Source organism: Dendropsophus ebraccatus, chromosome 12 (assembly GCF_027789765.1).
Source record: "Dendropsophus ebraccatus isolate aDenEbr1 chromosome 12, aDenEbr1.pat, whole genome shotgun sequence".
Lineage (NCBI taxonomy): Eukaryota > Metazoa > Chordata > Amphibia > Anura > Hylidae > Dendropsophus > Dendropsophus ebraccatus.
The window spans coordinates 25576529-25596560 of record NC_091465.1 but is presented as its reverse complement, the minus strand read 5'-3'; the positions used below and the strand labels follow the sequence as shown (position 1 = coordinate 25596560).

The 20032-nt window shown below is 43.6% G+C and overlaps 1 protein-coding gene across 2 annotated transcripts in view; it reads right to left on the bottom strand.

Annotated features, from left to right (window-relative positions):
- The window catches only part of DVL1 (dishevelled segment polarity protein 1), a 150112-nt gene that overhangs the window by 71367 nt on the left and 58713 nt on the right, over window positions 1-20032 (bottom strand). For both annotated transcript variants that reach the window (XM_069949078.1, XM_069949079.1), the window contains exon 4: window positions 16232-16344. In XM_069949078.1, the coding sequence (XP_069805179.1) occupies window positions 16232-16344 (113 nt within the window). The remainder of the gene's footprint in view (window positions 1-16231; window positions 16345-20032) is intronic.

The window sequence follows — 20032 nt, the reverse complement described above, 5'->3', positions numbered from 1 at the left end:
TTTTTACAAGCGAGTTTTGATTTTCACATGAAAATCATGTGAAAATCAAAACGCGCATGTAAAAAACGCAGCAAAAATGCAGCGATAAAAACGCGATTAAAAGCAGCGTTAAAAACGGTAAGCAATACGGTACGTGTAAAGGCACCCTATAAAGGTATACAGCAGGGATGGGGAACCTTCGGCCCTCCAGCTGTTGCAAAACTACAATTCCCATCATGCCTGGACAGCCAAAGCTGGAGGGACAAAGGTTACTCATCCCTGGTATTCAGCATCATGTCACAGGATTCTAGGCTGGGCGCTTTTTTTATATATGAGTATAAGATGAAACATCTCCAGACACCATAATGTAGCACAATAGTCCCAAGGGCTAAAGAAGTGACACCAACCACTTTATACACCATCTTATTGCACCGTCTCCATGGAATGAACGGTAATGTGGTAAAGTGGATTTCAAAGCCACACGAAAGACTCTCTACGGCTAAGAGCTGTTTGCATTTGGTTTCCTAGACAGAATGGAGCTCCATTATACTGACACTCCTTGTATTGTATGTGTCTGGCTGACCCTATAAACCCATTACGTCTCATCACGGTACATAAAGCACTATCCGTCCCTCGCTCGTCCCATCCATTATGAAGATAAGGACAGGTTTCGGAGCGGCCCATCACCGCTGTAACGCCGCCTCCTCCGCTCATCAGTCTCGCCATCTGTCTTACGTTGTCATAAATGATTTTTTTTCCGGTTTGCAGGTGATGCGGCGAACCTGTCAAATTTCAGACCAAATTATTTCACCTCTTCCTAAGAAGGTCAAATGCTTTTGACTCCTGTGTTATCTAGACACACTGTGCAAAATACAGTTCCTGTTTCTAGAACCATTTAAGCAGACGGATCTGACACAATGACAGAGGTCAACGAACTGATCGTCCAGAAACAATGGAGGTCGTCTCTGTGCCCACGGGCGTAGTATACAACTCCTAGGCTCCAATGGAAATGCTATGTACAATACTCACATCCTTTTATATGGAATGGCCGCCTAGGGCTCCATAGAAATATCACTATATATACCATACACCAACGCCAAAAGTGACAAGCCCTAAAAACACCCCCAAATTCTCTCTGTTTACCCCCATTGAGGACCATAAACTCTATCTCAGGAAGTCGACTTTTTCAATCTCTGACTTCCCATTCCGGCTATATCAAAACTTTCCTACATTTTAAACTTTGCTAAATTCCTATGATAGTAATTGCAGTTAATAAATTATCAATCCAATATTAATATTATATGATATTTACTTTTTTTGGTGAAGTCAGAGTACAGTACATTCATCCATCCAGAGCCGACTCGCCGCAGCATACATTGTAGAGAACTTAAAGGGATTGTCTCTCTTTGTATTTAACGTTTGAAGATAGGATTTCCAACTACTGGACAATTGTGTAGGGTCAATATTTCTAGAGTGCGCCCAGAGGGGAAATGCAGCATTGCACATTTCTAGCTGGTATCAATAAGCTGCGCATTTATTGTATAGAGTCACATGCAGGTCCTAAAAAGCTGATACATTTCTATTAAAGGGGTACTCTGACATTATTATTATTATTATTTAATTTCAAATTCACTGGTACCAGAAAGTTACACAGATCTGTAAATTATTTATATTTAAAAATATCCAGTCTTCCAGTACTTATCAGCTGCTGTATGTCCTACAGGAAGTAGTGTATTCTTTCCAGTCTTTCCAGTAGTGTATTCTTTCCAGTGCTCTCTGCTGCCACCTCTGTCCATGTCAGGAACAAATTCCTATAGAAAAGCTCTCCTGCTCTGGACAGTTCCTGACATGAACAGCTCACACACAGTTTTCTGTATCTTCAGCAGAAAGCAGCAGCTCAGAACTGGGGGAAGAAGACTGAAACGATAAAAACAAGTATGTAACCCATTGTTAGTTTCTAGGAGGGGGGATGATTCAACATGTATTTTACCTAACCGAAATACCCCTTTAATGACAAGCACTCATTGTTCCAGACTTTTTAAAGGGGCTAAGCATTGACTTGCCTCTAATAGGTATTGTGACCCGATGAAGACTTTTTCCAAGTCTCAAGATATCTGTTGGTGAAGCTATTGTCCCAGGGGGATAGGTAGCAAAGTTACAGCCAAAGCCATGTGCGGCATCACCCTGGTGGATTGTGGAGCCCATGGTTGGGCTTATTTCAAGTCTTATGTAGAGTTGTGCCTGCTTCATTGCACCTAACCAGGTCAGAGGCCATTTGTGACTTCTGCAGTTTTGTTCTCCCCAGATATTGTTATATTAGGGAATGCCAGTGTCTGTTTTGTAGTCTCCTTTTCGTTACTTTCAATAGGTGGCACCAGAGAGCAAGTTCCCTTCCTTCTGGAGGAGAGCTAATTTGCATATTTTTTTCCCAGTGGAGCATTGACTTTTGGTGTTCTCCTCAAGGAGAAATGTTACCCCTTCACCCATATGACTATAATAACCCATATTATAGAGCAGGATATTATTTAACCACAGAAGGCTGTAACATATTATAGCACAGTCAGCTAGCTGTTCTCCACCATGCGCATATATGAAGACCTGGTGCACTGCGCGGAGTCACCTTATTGCACTAGGACAGGAATTTATTTGCACAGCTTTGCACTTGTGTGAATAGTCAGATAACAAAAGCCTTCCATGGATCAGGTGAGGACAGACAGGGGGGCGCTAATGCCTAAAAGCACTGTTGTAGATAGCAAGTGAAGCGCATTAGCAGAGATTAATGAGGGGCTACGAAGGTCCGATAACAACTCAACCTCAGACAAAGCTCGGCCAAGTTTCCCGAAAGATGTTATGGCTTCTTAAAACACCGCTGTCATTAAGTGCAAATTTACCCAAGATTATCTGGGCACCTTCTTCCCCTCCCCGCACACCTAGCTGTTCATATGTCATTGAGTGGATTAAGAAAGTCAGTGAACTTGTACACAGACCAGCTGTACGAGCCCCATTCAGTAGAGAAGAACAGCTGGTACCAAGGTACTCCACCCCCCGCCATGGCTGCACCGCTTCATCCTCTACCCGTATGGAGCCGCCAGATAAGGTCCAATTAGCAAGGAATGTTGGTGGCTTTTCATCTTCTGGAAACACCTCTGACTTTGGTAGGAAAACACACTTGTTTTGTTAACAAGTTAATGGCGTGCTGAGTTCATAGACACTATTAGACTTAATGAGGCTTACAGAGACAAATGAGCACTTCACTGCTAAACCTTGACCTCTGTTTGCTTGGACTTGAGCTGAGGATCTGCTGTGCTATTCCCTGCAGACGCTAGGCTGAAGGCCTTTTCACTTGTTGAGGTTATATCTTGAGTTTTAATGGCTGTTTACAAGGCTATAAAATTAAGATTTACTTGCTGAAGAAGTGTAGAGGCCGGGCTGAGCTGCAGCATGCATGCTTCCTCCTCCCCCACTTCTCTCTGCATGACTGTTATACAGGGTTGGATTCACAAGGCTGAGCCTTGTACATCAATAATGCGGGGAGGAGGGAGGCATGCATGCTAAGATCAGATCACACAGGGGCTTGTTGGCTATATTTTTATAGTTGTCATTATTGTGGGTCACTATAGGTATCACACAGGGGTGAAATAGCTGTCTGTTATGGAAAAACTGTGGCTCTCATTACTATACGGGTGGACTGGATGTCTCTTATGGAAGAACTGTGGCTGTCATTACTATACGGGTGGACTGGATGTCTCTTATGGAAGAACTGTGGCTGTCATTACTATAAGGGTGGACTGGCTGTCTCCTACGGGAGCACTATGGCTGTCATTACTATAGAGGTGGACTTGCTGTCTCTTATGAGAGGACTACGACTGTCATTACTATAAGGTTGGACTGGCTGTCTTCTACGGGAGCACTATGGCTGTCATTACTATAGAGGTGGACTGGCTGTCTCTTATGAGAGCACTACGGCTGTCATTACTATAGGGGTGGATTGGCTGTCTCTTATGAGAGCACTACGGCTGTCATTACTATAGGGGTGGATTGGCTGTCTCTTATAGCTATAGCTTATAGCTATAGCTGTCATTACTATAATTTTAGACTGGCTGTCTCTTATGGGAGCACTATGGCTGTCATTACTATAATTTTGGACTGGCTGTCTCTTATCGGATCACTATGGCTGTCATTAATACAGGGGGTGATTGGCTGTCTCTTATGGAAGCACTATGGCTGTCATTACTATAATTTTGGACTAGCTGTCTCTTATGGGAGAATTAATGCCAGCGGCGTAGCTACCGCGGTCGCGGCGGTCGCCGCTGCGTCCGGACCGCTACCAAGGGGGGGCCCGCAAGGCCCCCCCTTGCCACCGCACTGCCCCCTCCCATTCCCTCTTGTGACCGCAAGCAGGATTTTGCTTGCGGTCACAAGAGGGAGGCTGGGACGGGCCCCCCGATTAACGCGCGGCTCCTGGCTCCACGTCTCTGTCTCGTCCCCAGCAGCACAAGCATCAGTGAGGTCAGTGTGCGCTGTGTGCAGGGTGCGTCTATAACAAGCGCCCCCGTGCACATCCCCAGCGCGCACACTGACCTCACTGATGCTTGTGCTGCTGGGGACAAGACAGAGCCGGGGAGCCGCGCGACAGCCGACAGCCAGACCGGACTGCAGGAGGAGAGAGAAACGGCGGGGGAGCGAGTTGTCAGGTGAGTTGCGTTGTTGTTTTTTTTTTTTTTGCACAGACTGGGGGCCATCTATGAGGTGTTTTACCTGGGGGGGCATGTATAAGGGGTATTACCTGGGGGGGCCATCTATAAGGGGTATTACCTAGGGGGCATGCAAAAGGGGTATTACCTGGGGGGCATGTATAAGGGGTATTACCTGGGGGGGGCATGTATAAGGGGCATTACCTGGGGGGGCATGTATAAAGGGTATTACCTGGGGGGGCATGTATAAGGGGTATTACCTGGGGGGACCATCTATAAGGGGTATTACCTGGGGGGGCCATCTATAAGGGGTATTACCTGGGGGGGCCATCTATAAGGGGTATTACCTGGGGGGGCCATCTATAAGGGGTATCTATAAGGGGTATTACCTGGGGGGGATATGTATAAGGGGTATTACCTGGGGGGGCATCTATAATTGGTATTACCTGGGGGGAGCCATCTATAAGGTGTATTACCTGGGGGGGGCATCTATAAGGGGTATTACCTGGGGGGGCCATCTATAAGGGGTATTACCTGGGGGGCCATCTATAAGGGGTGTTACCTGGGGGGGCCATCTATAAGGGGTATTACCTGGGGGGGCATCTATAAGGGGTATTACCTGGGGGGCATCTATAAGGGGTATTACCTGGGGGGCCATCTATAAGGGGTATTACCTGGGGGGGGCATCTAAAGGGGGGTACATGGGGGCCATCTATAAGGGAGATAACACAAGAGGGGCCATCTATAAGGGGGATACATGGGGGGCTATCTATAAGAGGGACTACACAGGGGTGTATACAGTAGGACATGTACTATAGTGGACCACACAGAGAGGGGCACTTACTACAAGGGGGGGTCACATAGAGTCAGCCTACCCACTAAACGAGGGTGTAAAGGGGCCAACACAGATGTGCAGTTTGTAGAGAAATGAGGATGGTGCCAGAGTGAGGAGCCTAATATCTTTGTCTGGCAGATTCTGTAGATTTGTGGCTCGGAGAAGTTCTCATAACGGCCCAGGGCGGATGGAGAAGATGAAAAGGGAAGAACTCCGATCAGAGAAGACGTCCCCTGTGAATCACTAAATCTATCTGCACTGTAATGTATATGGTATAAAGAGTCTGCGTAGAGATGGGTCTCCCTCTATGTGACTGTATGAGATTGTATGTGATAGTGATCTTTGTACAGTGGATTTTATTCAGTAGCAGCTGCGGTGTTAGTCAGTATGTGGTGCTATTAGTCAGTAGCAGCGGTGGTGTTAGTATGTAGGGGTATAAGTCAGTAGCAGTGGTGGTATTATTTAGTAGCAGCTGCAGTGCTAGTCAGTATGTGGTGGTATAATTCAGTAGCAGCAGTGGGGTTAGTCAGTATGTGGTGGTATAATTCAGTAGCAGCGGTGGGGTAAGACAGTATGTGGTGGTATAATTCAGTAGTAGCGGTGGGGTTAGACAGTATGTGGTGGTATAATTCAGTAGTAGCGGTGGGGTTAGACAGTATGTGGTGGTATAATTCAGTAGCAGCGGTGGGGTTAGTCAGTATGTGGTGGTATAATTCAGTAGCAGCGGTGGGGTTAGTCAGTATGTGGTGGTGTTAGTCTGTATGCAGTGGTAATATTTATTACTTGTAATCTGGTACTGTGTTTTTGAATTTGGTCAGTAACAATATGGTAGTGGTTGTGGTGTGGCGGTAATATTTGCCCCTTACTGGTATACTAGTATTATTGGCAATATTGGTCTCCGTATACAGAATTTGGTCAGTAACAGTATGGTGGTAATATTTGTGGTGATAATATTTCCTATATACACGTGGTATTGGTAATATCAGTCTTGAGATTTTATCTATCTATCTATCAATAGCATCGCTTGGAAGGGGGGGGGGCAAGTTGACCTCTCGCACCAGGGCCCAGGAGACATTAGCTACGCCCCTGGCTGTCATGATTGTGGTGCACTATAACTCACATGGGGTGAAATAGCTGTTTGTTATGGGAGCACTATGGCTGTCATTACTATAGGGAACTTTGTCTGACAGTGACTTGCAGACTGGCTGTCTCTTACAAGAATGCTGAGGGTTTCTCTTTTATGTGGGCAGTGGGCATGTATGTATGCTGGGTGTGGGTATCAGGAGATATATTTCAGGTGACTTTTACGAGAAGATATAGGAGCCATTATGCACCTTATAATCACTGTAGACATATTTTGCAATCCCGACCATGAGCGGTCTATTACTGTCTCTGCAAAACATATGTACTGGGAGTCATTTACAAAGTCATCTTGCAGCCCATCAGTCCAGTAAATGCCATTATGGCGTCACGTAGCATTTACAGGCAGGCACGGTGATGTATGGGACTGCCCCTGGCTTTATACATCAGGATTGTGGCTTTTCAAGAATGAGAAAATTTCAAGGAGAAAATCTGGTCGGGAGGGAAAGTGCTGGGTGCATAAAAATACTTAAAAACCTCTATTCTCTCTTTCATAGGGCGGGTTCAGACTACGGAATTCACGCAATAAATTCCGCGGAATTCCGTCGCCTGTACGCTCTCACGGCCGCGTGCCTTCTATGGGCTGGCTGATTACGCTATCCGCCGAAAGAATGCACGTGACAATTCTTTTGGCGGAATGCGGAATCAGCCGGCCCATAGAATGGTGTCTATGGAGCCGGCGGAAAGGCACACGGTTGTGAGAGCGTACAGGCGACGGAATTCCGCAGAATTTACCCACGCGAATTGCATAGTCTGAACCCACCCATAGGGAGAAATTATTGAAATCACACTGGAAACCAAAGCCCGACTCCTGAAGCATGGATGCCGAGGACAGCAACAATCATGGATAAGGCGGGTTCACACTATGTTTTTGCAAAAAAACGGATTGAAAAACAGGTACATTTGTGTTTTCCGTTTTTCCATTGTCTTCCATTATAAAAAAAGGGATCAAAACCCATCAGTTTTTTTTAACGTGCACAACGTCGTTAACTGACTTTTCATGGACATTAAAAAAAAGGGATGCATTTTGATCCGTTTTTTTATATAATGGAAGTCGATAGAAAAACGGATGCACACAAATGTATCTGTTTTTTCAATCCGTTTTTTGTAAAAACGGATAGCAAAAACATAATGGGAGATTTATCAAATTGGTGTAAAGTAGAACTGGCTCAGTTGCCCCTAGCAACCAATCAGATTCCACCTTTCATTCCTCACAGATTCTTCAGAAAATGAAAGGTGTAATCTGATTGTGGGCTTCACCCCGGCAGCCTAGGTGACAGGTCCACTTTAATAAATCTCCCCCAAAGTGTGAACCCCACCTAAATGACTTGTTGGCATTACAGATGTCACCCCCATTCCTGCTGCCACTAAAACAGACTCTTATTTCTCAACATGTTGATATTCCAGGGTCGAATAATATTGACGGGTGTAATGCTTTGGCCTCAAAAAAAAGTCTGCCTCTCCATTGTCCAAGTGACAGGTACACTCCTCCCTCTGCATACATTGAAGAGATAATGAAATAAGGAATAGGAGGGAATATGGGGCTTCCTGTGCAGAGTATGATGGATGGTGAGAAGTGTCCACATTAGCGCTCGGAGGTGTTCATTCTTAAGATAAGTAATGTCTCCTCAAGTGAGATAACATCGCCTCGTGCTATTGCCTTCTACAAGATGGATGCCTTCTTCTGGACACTTTAAATGAATGGATGGTCATCTATAGGGAGGTGTAATCTGATCACGGTGTGATGTACCTGCCGACAGCACTTCTACCAATAATTCATACTAGTTGACTCTTTTTCACTACGAGTTTGTCACCCATCAATTTTCATGTAAGGGATGGAGACGGGTGATATTACATTACACAGAGCAAAGCTGACTGGGTTCACTATAAATCATGGGTGTAAATCATAAAAGGTGACTGCGAAGACTGGCCAGAATGCAGAGCACACACACAGAGTGACGTAAAACTGGATTTCTGCAATGTCAGCAATAAAGGTTAACACTTTTTAGATCTTATTAGGCAAACGGCAGTATCGCATGGATTTGTCACGACGCATTTCAGTCTGGACATGAGAAAACATTACGTAATACAAAATATAAGCAAAAAGGCATCCATAAAGACCACCTAAAGTGGAGTCAGACCGACCGGTGACCTCAATGGTATCGCGTTCCTCTCCACATATGAAGCAGAAGGCCATATCCCTAAGAGAATTAGCAAAACTGGAACCCGAAACCAAACTGCGTAGATGTGACCGTCCATCTGCTCCATCTAATGCAGTGAACAGATGCATCTAGACATTGAAAGAGTAGAAGTATGAGCTCATGGCAGCTGGATGCCCGGAGATGGAGAGGAAAGTCGGATTTTTACAATGCAAAAAAGAACTATGTAAATGAATACCTTGTCAATTTGAGTAGATAGGACCATAAAATACCAACAATTATTGGTTTCAATGACAACTCCCCTCCCCAATGCCCAAAAATCAATACATACACAAATAAGAATTCTAATATAATAGACTAATGGTACTTTTACACGGAGCGATAATTCGCCCGATCGCACGATTAACGGTTTTGAATGAACAATGTTTTTTTATAATGATCAGCGTTTAGACGGAACGATACATCATACAGAAAAATCGTTATGCGATCGCTTAAGTCTATCTCACACATAGGTGAAATCGTTGAAAGACTGTTTACACTGAACGATCTGCGAATTTTTTGCGAACAACCAACGATAATTTGAGAACATGTTGAAAGATCAAAATGAACGATTTCTCGCTCGTCGTTTGATCGTTCGCTGCGTTTACATGTACGATTATCGTTCGAATTCGATCGTTATCGTGCAAATTCGAACGACAAATCGTTCTGTGTAAAAGTACCACAACAGTGATAGTAAACAAAGCATTAGAATGTCCATTGTAGAATCAAAGGAATGAAAGGGATTGATATATGGATCAGTTCCTTTAAGTCTAAGGGCCCTATTCCACGGGGCGATTATCGTTTGCATAATCGTTAACGATAAACGATCCAAACGACCGCTATTGCGAAAGACCTGAAATCGATCACCCATTTACATGGAACGATAATCATTACTTATGATCGTTCTTGCGGTCTTCTTGTTGTCGCTATTGCGTTCGTCACTACTGCGAACAACCGAACGACGTCTTATTCAATGCGAACAATTTGCGAATGAGCAACGATAAAAATAGGTCCAGGTCTTATTAAACGATCAACGATATCTCATTCAGTGGTTAATCGTTAACTGCTATTCAAACGAACGATTATCGTTTAGATTCGAACGATGTAACGATAATCTGAACGATAATCTGAATGTCCACACTGCAGAATTTCTGCAGAGGTTTCAAGCGGGTTCTGCAGGGCGGCCTCCACTTGAAGTTCCACCCGTTCCATAGACTCAAAGGTATTTGCCGGCGAATTTCGCCATCTGGCCAAAGAATTGACATGTGTTGTGCTATGCTTTTCAGTCTTGGAAAATACATGTGTACATTCAGTAGACGACCTAAACATAGTCATTCATTGACTACATTCAGGCCGTTAGAGTGAATAGGGCCAGTGCTAGTAAACGCACATACTTCCGCCTCCCATTTCGACATGTTGCTGCTGTATACATGCAACATACTTTCAAATCATGGTGTGAACTAAGCCTGAAAATGACAGAATTGCCAAAAAACACTGAGTGTAATATTGTATGAATATGATGTTTAGGTTTTTTTTTTCCATCTTACTATTTACGTTATAATCCTGCAGTTTGCAGTTTTCATTCTGGCCACTAAGCCTAACAAGAAACTGATACTTCCTGTTCTACAAAGGAAACCTTTCAGCAGCCTCCTCCTTATCATCACGAGACAAGATTACAGAGAAAGGTAATGACAGTGTACAGATAAGATGGGGTGTGGACATTCACAACTGGTAATGGTCAGAGCTCACACCCTCCCCTTTCTGCACAGGTCACAGAGCATGCCTAGAAATCTGTCCCTAGGGTCATCTCCAGACTATAATTTGCTAGGTCCATGGGCTTCCTATAAAGTATATCTCTAAATGCTGTGAACAAATCTCAGAGAAGATGGCTGCCCCCATAATAATGTATAAAATATTACAAAATGCAATTAGAAACTAGAAACAGATTAGGAAAATGAACATTCAGTATCTGGCTCCTGTCTCTCCTACACAATAGCACAGCCTGTTCCTATGGGTTAGTGTTTCTGTCTGCCACGTACCAGGTCCTGGACCTAGGACCTAATCCCGTTTTAGTAAAATAAGAAATACAGAGGACTCTTAACAGGAGTGCAGGGAGTGTCTCTCCCTCTAGGTAACAAAAACTACACACTATATCAAAGGGCAGCAGTGTACTATGTAGCTTCTCATACTAGAAACACAGAATTTACAATCAGAACCGAGAACTGTAGTGGGCAACAGCTTTGTGCCTAACTATGCCAGGTACTGGCACTGACCTGTTCGGCCCCCATTTACTACCCTGTTTTCCCGAAAATAAGAGTGCTTTATATTAATTTTTGCTCAAAAATAGGTACAATGTCTTATTTTCAGGGTATGTCTTATTTCTTCCTCCTGCCCCCGGACCTCCCTGGATTACTCACAAGAGGGCATCAGCAGCCAGTGGCTTGGGCGGCGTTGTGCGTTGTGCAGAGTATGGGGGGGGTCACATAGACCATGCTGTGAAGGTCCACGAGGGATTAGGTAAATCCTGGGTGGCGGCAGGTGTTAACGAGTGGCCTTAATTTCAGGGGTGCCCTAGTTTAGAGTAGGGGTGCCTTATTTTCAGGGGGATGCCTTACCATAGGTTAGTTGGTAGGCTACTTTGGGTTTCTTATTTTAGAGGGCGTTTTATTTTCGGGAAACACGGTATGACGACTACTTTTCTAACCAATTTCCCAATGGCGCAGTAGACACACGAGGGTAAACAGCAGTCTCTAGTAGACAACATTCCCAGAATTTTTGTGAGCCTATGGGAACTCTGCAGGGTTGTGTTCTATGTTCTCCTGATTGCTTATCATAATGTATAAAACATTACAGCCCCTCCATCCTCCCATAGAGGCCAACTTGCCACTTAACGGTAATTAAGATCTTTTACAGAAAACAACAGACTGTAGATTCCAGGCAATTCCAACATGCCGCTTCTGCTTACTGGGTATTTTTATCCATTCTATCCGGTTCCTGCCAAAAATCTGCCAGGTTTGAATTGATGTTGATTTCAATCACTGGTCTCCTGTAATGGTCTAGTGAAAACTGTGAAAAGGTACGGTCTTTCCACACCAAGACGGAATTTGAGTGGTATATAAATCTTTTTTTACTATTTAACAATTTTGCTAAAGATTGATGACATAAATAAATTCTAAATCATACGTGCAGTGCCCCGGGACCCTTCTATAATTGCACGATATCTTTATCTGTGGGAAACCTTCAAGTATTGATGCTGTCAAAATTCTTGGAAATAAGACTGTATGACTTTTTATTTATATACTGACGCTGCATGTACATTATGTGCAGTCGGTATATAGACGACCACATATTCATTGGCAAGTATTACTGAAGGCTCTTGTTTGTAGTCCTTATGAGTGTGGTTCTCTTGTGTGGTCCTCTTGGATTGGGCCTAAATGGTTTACTCACCTCTCCCTCATTCTGCTCTCTCGGCAGATATGGGCTTCCTTTTTTTTTTTTTTTTTTTTCCTATGGCCAGTACATGCCAGTGATGATCCCCAACAAACAAGGTTCAATATCTCAGCTTCCAGTACCCCTGTCATGGTGAAGTTTGCAGGGCGTTAGAGGAAGGGAAAACAGAAACCATGCCTTACTTCGTAGGGCTATTCCTTTCCTTCCCCATACACAGGAACGTTTGGCATGGTTCAGTGATCCTTTGTTCTCAATGGGAAGCTCTGGCTGTGGCTTATCTCTCCCAGAACTAAGCAGTCATCTAGTGAGTTTCCATCACACCAAGCCCCTTATTACCATCATCATTTGTCAGTGGATGGGGGGGGGGAGAGCCCCAAACACCACATAACGATGGTCAAATCCACTGTGAGCAATGGGTAAAGCCGTCAAAAGTATAAGGTTTATGGGGGGCCTTTAGTGTACTGTATATTGTAATGAGGGAGGGGCCTGTATCAGTAGTGTTGTGTCACACTGCTGCCACTCAACACATAATAGTATATAACTAAAATACTATACATTTATTTTACTGAAGTTATAATACAAAGTAATATAACTTTATTAAAACAATGTTTATTATTTATTTATTTTTTTACACATTGTTATCTTATGAAATTGAAATAAATAAAATGAAAAAGTTTTCATAAATTTTCCCCTTTTTTCGCTCAAAGATCTCCAGTCACCTGTGTCCACACACACTTCTAGCATTGCCTGCAGTCTGCTCACATTCCCGGCACTGCATTCCCCTGACAGAGACAGGAGACCTGCCTGCAGGCGGCACATAGCCGGTCAGGACACGCCATGCACATGACATCCGTTCTGAGAACGCCTCAGGGGCACAAGCTGGACCTGCTAAACTTCCACAAAGTCAACAGTCTGAACTGTGCTACAGTCTATGTGTGAGTGATGGCTACCAGAGAAGCCCTGCTACTTCTTTATCACGGTGGGAACGTACATTGGCTGGGTAAACCCTTATCGCACCCTTAGTCTCTGTCTGTAAAGTCTATTTCACAAGGAATTAAAGGGGTTCTTCTGTGTTTTATAACATTTGGCTTAATTTAATTCTTTTTCTTTCAAATCACCTGGTGTCAGAAAGTTATATAGATTTGTAATTTACTTAAAAAAAAAAAAAAATATCCATCTTCCATTACTTATCAGTTCCTGTATGCCCTGCAGGAAGTGGTGTTTTCTCTACAGTCTGACACAGTGCTCTCTGCTGCCACCTCTGTCCATGCCAGGAACTGTCCACAGCAATAGCAAATCCCTATAGAAAACCTCTCCTGCTCTGGACAGTTCCTGACATGGACAGAGGTGTCAGCAGAGAGCACTGTGTCAGACTGGAAAGAATATACCACTTCCTGCAAGACATTCAGCAGCTGGTAGGTATGGGAAGATTGAAGATTTTTTAAATAGAAGTGTATTAGCGCTTGAGCAGTTCCCAGCACAAAGGGCAGCAATACAGCTCTAAGGTTTTACAAGCCTATGGACTCCATTCTCATACTGGAATGAAAATCCTCAGTGAGAATGGAGTGTCATAGGCTTTAAGGGTAATCAGTATCACAGAGGATTTCAGTGCAAAACTTTCAGCGTGAACTTTGCTGCAATACAGTACGTATAAAGATACCCTAAGGGTATAAACCCACACACCGTATAAGCAGCGTATTTACTGCTGCGATACGCAGCAAATACGCAGCAAACACGCAGCAGATTATATCTAAATAACTGAACACAGCATCAAATCTGTACCAACAAATCTGCTGCGTATTTGCTGCGTATTTGTTGCGTATCTGCTGTGTATACGGTGTGTGGGTTTGTACCCTAAAGGTAGCCTTTGGCGGTGTCCACATGTAGCATTATTTCACACTATAATAACTTTTATCTAACTTTTTTCCTCGCTGAGTTATACTGAATTTGATGGGCAAACGCTGCATAGTTCACAATTATTTTCCCCCTACAGCCATAATTATTACAGCCGTAAAAAGAAGAGACGTGTGACATGTCACACCTATCAGATGTAATGCACACTTTATGCTACTTAGGCATGTATTACATTGTGTAATTTCATACATAATTTGACTTGTATAAGCTTAAAAAAAAAGAATAGCATGCACCGTACAAAAAATGCTAAAAATTAGAGGATCATTTTGCTTGCAAAAACAAGTGTATTTTTGAGCCTCAAAATACAATTTTTTAAAATTTCCATATTGATAGTGGCTCTGGCACAATGTCAAGAATCTTCTGTACCTGGTGCGTTCACACCTACAGGATCCGCAGCAGATCCGCAGCAGATTTGATGGTGCAGATTTGATGCTGTGTTCAGTTATTTAAATGAAATCTGCTGCGGATCTGCAGCAGAAAATACGCTGCGGATCCGGTAAGTGTGAATGTACCCTGAGGGTACAAACACACACACACCGTATAGGCAGCAGATCTGCAGCAGATTTGATGCTGTGTTCAGTTATTTAGATCTAATCTGCTGCGTATCGCAACAGAAAATACGCTGCGTATACGGTGTGTGTGTTTGTACCCTTACCCTGCCTGCACACATACCGTATCGCTGCGTATTTATCGCACGAAAATCGCATGAAACTCGCACGAAAGTAGCTGCGTTTTTTGTGGTGTTAAACTCTCCTGTGAAAATCAATACTCGCATGTAAAAATCGCACCAAACACGCAGCGAGAATACACATACATTGACTTTATAGCAATCAGTATCACTGTGGATTTATGTGCGAGAAACTCGCAGCTATAAATACGCAGCGATACGGTATGTGTGAAGGCAGGGTAGCTGTATTTTTCTGCTGCGATATGCAGCAGATACGCAGCAGGTTAGATCTAAATAACTGAACACAGCATCAAATCTGCTGCGTATCTGCTGCTGCGGAAATGTTGTCTGCTGCCATCTCTGGCCCAGACAGGAACTGTCCAGAGCAGGAGAGGTTTTCTATGGGGATTCATAGAAAACCGAGTCTCGGCCAGAGATGTCAGCAGAGAGCACGGTGTCAGACTGAAAATAAAACAACATTTCCTGCCGGACATACAGCAGCTGATATATATGAGAAGACTTGAGATATTTTAATAGAAGTAAATTACACATTTATATAACTTTCTGTTATCAGTTGATTTGAAAGAAAAAGATTTTCGTTGGACAACCCCTTTAACTGCAAGATCTAAACCCATTCTATAGCAGGGGTAGGGAACCTTGGCTCTCCAACTGTTGCAAAACTACAACTCCCATCATGCCTGGAAAGCCAAAGCTTTAGCTTTGGCTGTCCATGCATGATGGGAGTTGTAGTTTTGCAACAGTTGGAGAGCCAAGGTTTCCTACCCCTGTCCTAAAGGGACCGTCCCATCTGGACAATCTGTATTCTGTATGAGTTTACAGATGTGAGACAGGTGGACATACTGGGTCCTCCAGAGAAGGTCAACTCTATGGTCTCTGCTCTCGCTAAAATAGATGGGTCCTGTGCACTGGCTCACCATATCTATGATGGCCATATATTAAAAAAATTATATTGCTCACTAGAAATCACAGCCCAAATTGTCTAAAAACATAAATGAGGATAAAATATTCTGACATTTTATTATAAATTCTTTGTAATCTGATAATACCGCTGTGTATGGATACACAATACCGCCAGTGGATCTGTTGATGATGTGTTTTGGCGCATCCTTGTAAAACCTCTCAAATTTTTGAACCTGTGTAGTCACGAAAGCAAAATCCCAGCGGGCGCCCATTGTGTAGAAAATCAATGACAGTCACTGATGAGATCAGGGTGAAGCCTCATGTCAGGATTCAATCAATACCTCTGTCTGTCAGGTCCGTCTACACTGATCGATATATACATGACACAGATAACTGAGCGTGAATTGCAAGACAAGATGGCGTGTCACCATACCGTCATCGTGTGCCTCTCTGTTCTTCCGCCGATGACGTTCTCTCCTGTGGCTCACAACCGAGTCTGTTCCTGTCTCGTTGTCTAGACCATCCCGGCTGCTTCCAGCATTAGGGCTGTAAGAAATTGGATAGGTGTCATTATAACTGGCAGTCTACAGTGCAGGTTAAAGAATAGGTCACAATTTCCAAAATTTACAAGAAATTTTAATTTGATTCCCTATGACACTTGAAGAGTCACTGTTGTTTCAACAAACTTTGTATAAATCAATAGTATAAGTATTAAATATTTTTTAATAGATCTTAACAGAGAAAAAAACTGTTCAAATCCATTCTAAGAGGTGTGATATAGACTATCATCTATCTGAGGGATCGAGTTACATGTTGCGCATACAAGCCTTTGGAGAGGATGGGAGAGTAGCTGGAGAGACATAGGGGCCTATTCCACGGAGCGATAATTGGCCGAATCGTCCCTATTCGGCCGATTATCGCTCGGTGGAATAGAGAAAACGATCAGTCGATGATCGTGTCATCGGCTGATCGTTTATTTAGGCCCAAACCTAAAATCATCGGTCACCCACCGCGCGTTTTGCTTCGTGGCGGGCGACCAGCAATTTGAGAAGCAGCATACATTACCTAGCAGGGCATCTCCTCCGGTCTTCCTCCCTGGGTCCCGAGGCGCAGCATCAGCTTCGGTGCCGCCTGACTGCCCGGGACCGCTGCGGCCAGTGATTAGCTGAGCGGTCTGACAGCTCAGTCAGGCAGCTCCGGAGTTGATGCTGCGCCGCGGGACCCAGGGAGGAAGACAGAGCGGAGGAGATGCCCTGCTAGGTAATGTATGCTGCAATGGCTGCAAGGACATCGGTAACGATGTCCCTGCAGCCCTCGCTAAATGATCATCGGGCCGTGGAATAGGCCCAGTAAACGAGCCTTCGTTTATACTGTTGATCAGGCCCGTGGAATAGGACCCATAGAAGAAGAAAGACTATAGGAGTTTACTCTAGGAGAGTACTGAGCAGCTTACATTGCTCAGTACTGCTCTATAATGTCCTCAATGCTGCTGTTGCTATAGAAATATAAGAAAGCAATATCTCCCCCTCTGTACACAGTGAACAGGAGACATCATAGAAGCTAGTCTACACCCACTAGCTCAAAAACAACTGGAAATTAAGGCTGGAGCCTGCAAAAAAAAGGTTATCCTTTTCCAGGGTTAGAAAAACATGGGTGCTTTCTTTTAGCTGGTAGAAAACTGGTGCTTTTACTTTCAATATTAGAAGGATTACCTATAAGCGGATCATAGAGAGCCCTACCAGTGATCACTGGGGGAACCTGACAATAAATGTTCAGTATAGCTGCAGCGCCACCGCAGGAAAAATTAAGCATTACACAGCTCCTATTGGAATTAGTGAGTTACCCAGTGATACAGACTTACTGGCTTCACCTTGTTGGGGCAGATTTACGAGTACTGTCTAATACTATATAATATAGAGACTATGTAATACATGTGTCTGATTTATCACACAGCTGACAGTAAGCTCTCTATATAAGACAACACGTTTATAGGGAAAACCTACCACTGAGACACTGAGCAAAGAATGTGGTGACATTTCAGCTCAAGGGAATGTTTGAAGGTTTGGAACACGTCCTCTTATGGTTCATCATGTGCTAATGTGCGCTCTTCTGATGTGCTAGGGAAGGTCACATACAATGGAAATGATTTCACTTGCAACAGCACAACCTAGTGGTAGACAGTGCAACAGCAAGCATCTGAGTGTTACATAACATGACTGATAGATGATACACAGAAAGAAATGGATATGATGTAGATATATGCAGATATATTAGAGATTGATAATATATCTCTTATATAAGAAAAAAAAAAAAAAAAAAAAAAATATATATATATATATATATATATATATATATATATAATTTTTAGTTTATTATTTATTTATTTTTTTTACAAAAAGAGCCACAGCACTTTTCCAGTAAATTGGGAAAATTTGTGGTTTATTCCATTCATAGCAGGATACAGACAGAGCAACATTGTAACGGTCTCTGCAGTGTCTGCTTGAAAATGATGGTGTGAGACCATTGAAACATTGCTCTCTCTGTATCATGCTATCAATGGAACAAACTACAAATTTTTCCCACATTACTGGAGAAGTGTTGAGGCTTTTTTTTGGCTTTATGGATTGTGAACCCTGGACCATGGTTTGCAGGCTATCTGCACCCACATTTTCTTTATATATATATATATATATATATATATATATATATATATATATATATATATATAATGACAGATAATAATAATTCTTTTATTTATAGCACCAACCTATTCCACAGCAGTTTACATAGCTTGTCATCATTTAGACCGGCCCCTGTCTCTATTGTGGTTCCCAATCTAAGTGCCAAATGAAACTATCTGTATGTTTTGAAGTACATACTGTAGATAGATAATAGATAAATAGATAGACAGACAGACAAATAGATAGATATGAGATAAATATGAGGTAGAACACCACTACCAGTGGCAGAACACCACTACCAGAGGCAGGACACCTCTACCAGAGGCAGGACACCTCTACCAGAGGCAGGACACCTCTACCAGAGACAGGGCACCACTACCAGAGGCAGGACACCTCTACCAGAGGCGGAACACCACTACCACAGGCAGAGCACCACTACCACAGGCAGGGCACCACTACCAGAGGAGGACACCTCTACCAGAGGAAGGACACCTCTACCAGAGGCAGGACACCTCTACCAGAGGCAGGACACCTCTACCAGAGGCAGGACACCTCTACCAGAGACAGGGCACCTCTACCAGAGACAGGGCACCACTACCAGAGGCAGGACACCTCTACCAGAGACAGGACACCTCTACCAGAGGCGGAACACCACTACCACAGGCAGGTAGAGCTGGGCGATATGGCCAAAAAATAAAATCTCGATTTTTTTAAAATTTTGGACGATTCTCGATTTAAATCTCGATTTTTTTTCCTTTTTGCTAAATAAACAGAATAGTTTTGTCCTTGCAGCATCAGATACTATTTTAATGACATTTGAGACAACTGTATTGCTTCTCACTGTAACAGTGCTCCCCTGTAGTAGACAAGCCCCCTGTGTGCCATTCTGGACCCCATATAGTATAGGAGATCTTCTTTGTGTGTTTAGTAGTGGAGGTATAGTGGATAAGGGGTGTAGTAGTATTAGTACAGGTAAAGATGAGGGGTGTAGTAGTACAGGTACAGATGAGGGCTGTAGTAGTACAGGTATAGATGAGGGGTGTGGTAGTACAGGTAAAGATGAGGGGTGTAGTAGTAGTACAGGTAAAGATGAGGGGTGTGGTAGTACAGGTAAAGATGAGGGGTGTAGTAGTAGTACAGGTATAGATGAGGGGTGTAGTAGTAGTACAGGTATAGATGAGGGGTGTAGTAGTTGTACAGGTATAGATGAGGGGTGTAGTAGTTGTACAGGTATAGATGAGGGGTGTAGTAGTAGTACAGGTATAGATGAGGGGTGTAGTAGTAGTACAGGTATAGATGAGGGGTGTAGTAGTAGTACAGGTATAGATGAGGGGTGTAGTAGTAGTACAGGTATAGATGAGGGGTGTAGTAGTAGTACAGGTATAGATGAGGGGTGTAGTAGTAGTACAGGTATAGATGAGGGGTGTGGTAGTACAGGTATAGATGAGGGGTGTGGTAGTACAGGTACAGATGAGGGCTGTAGTAGTACAGGTATAGATGGGCAGCTAGGGGGGATGGAGGGCGACAGGGGGTGACTGGGGGTGACGGAGGGC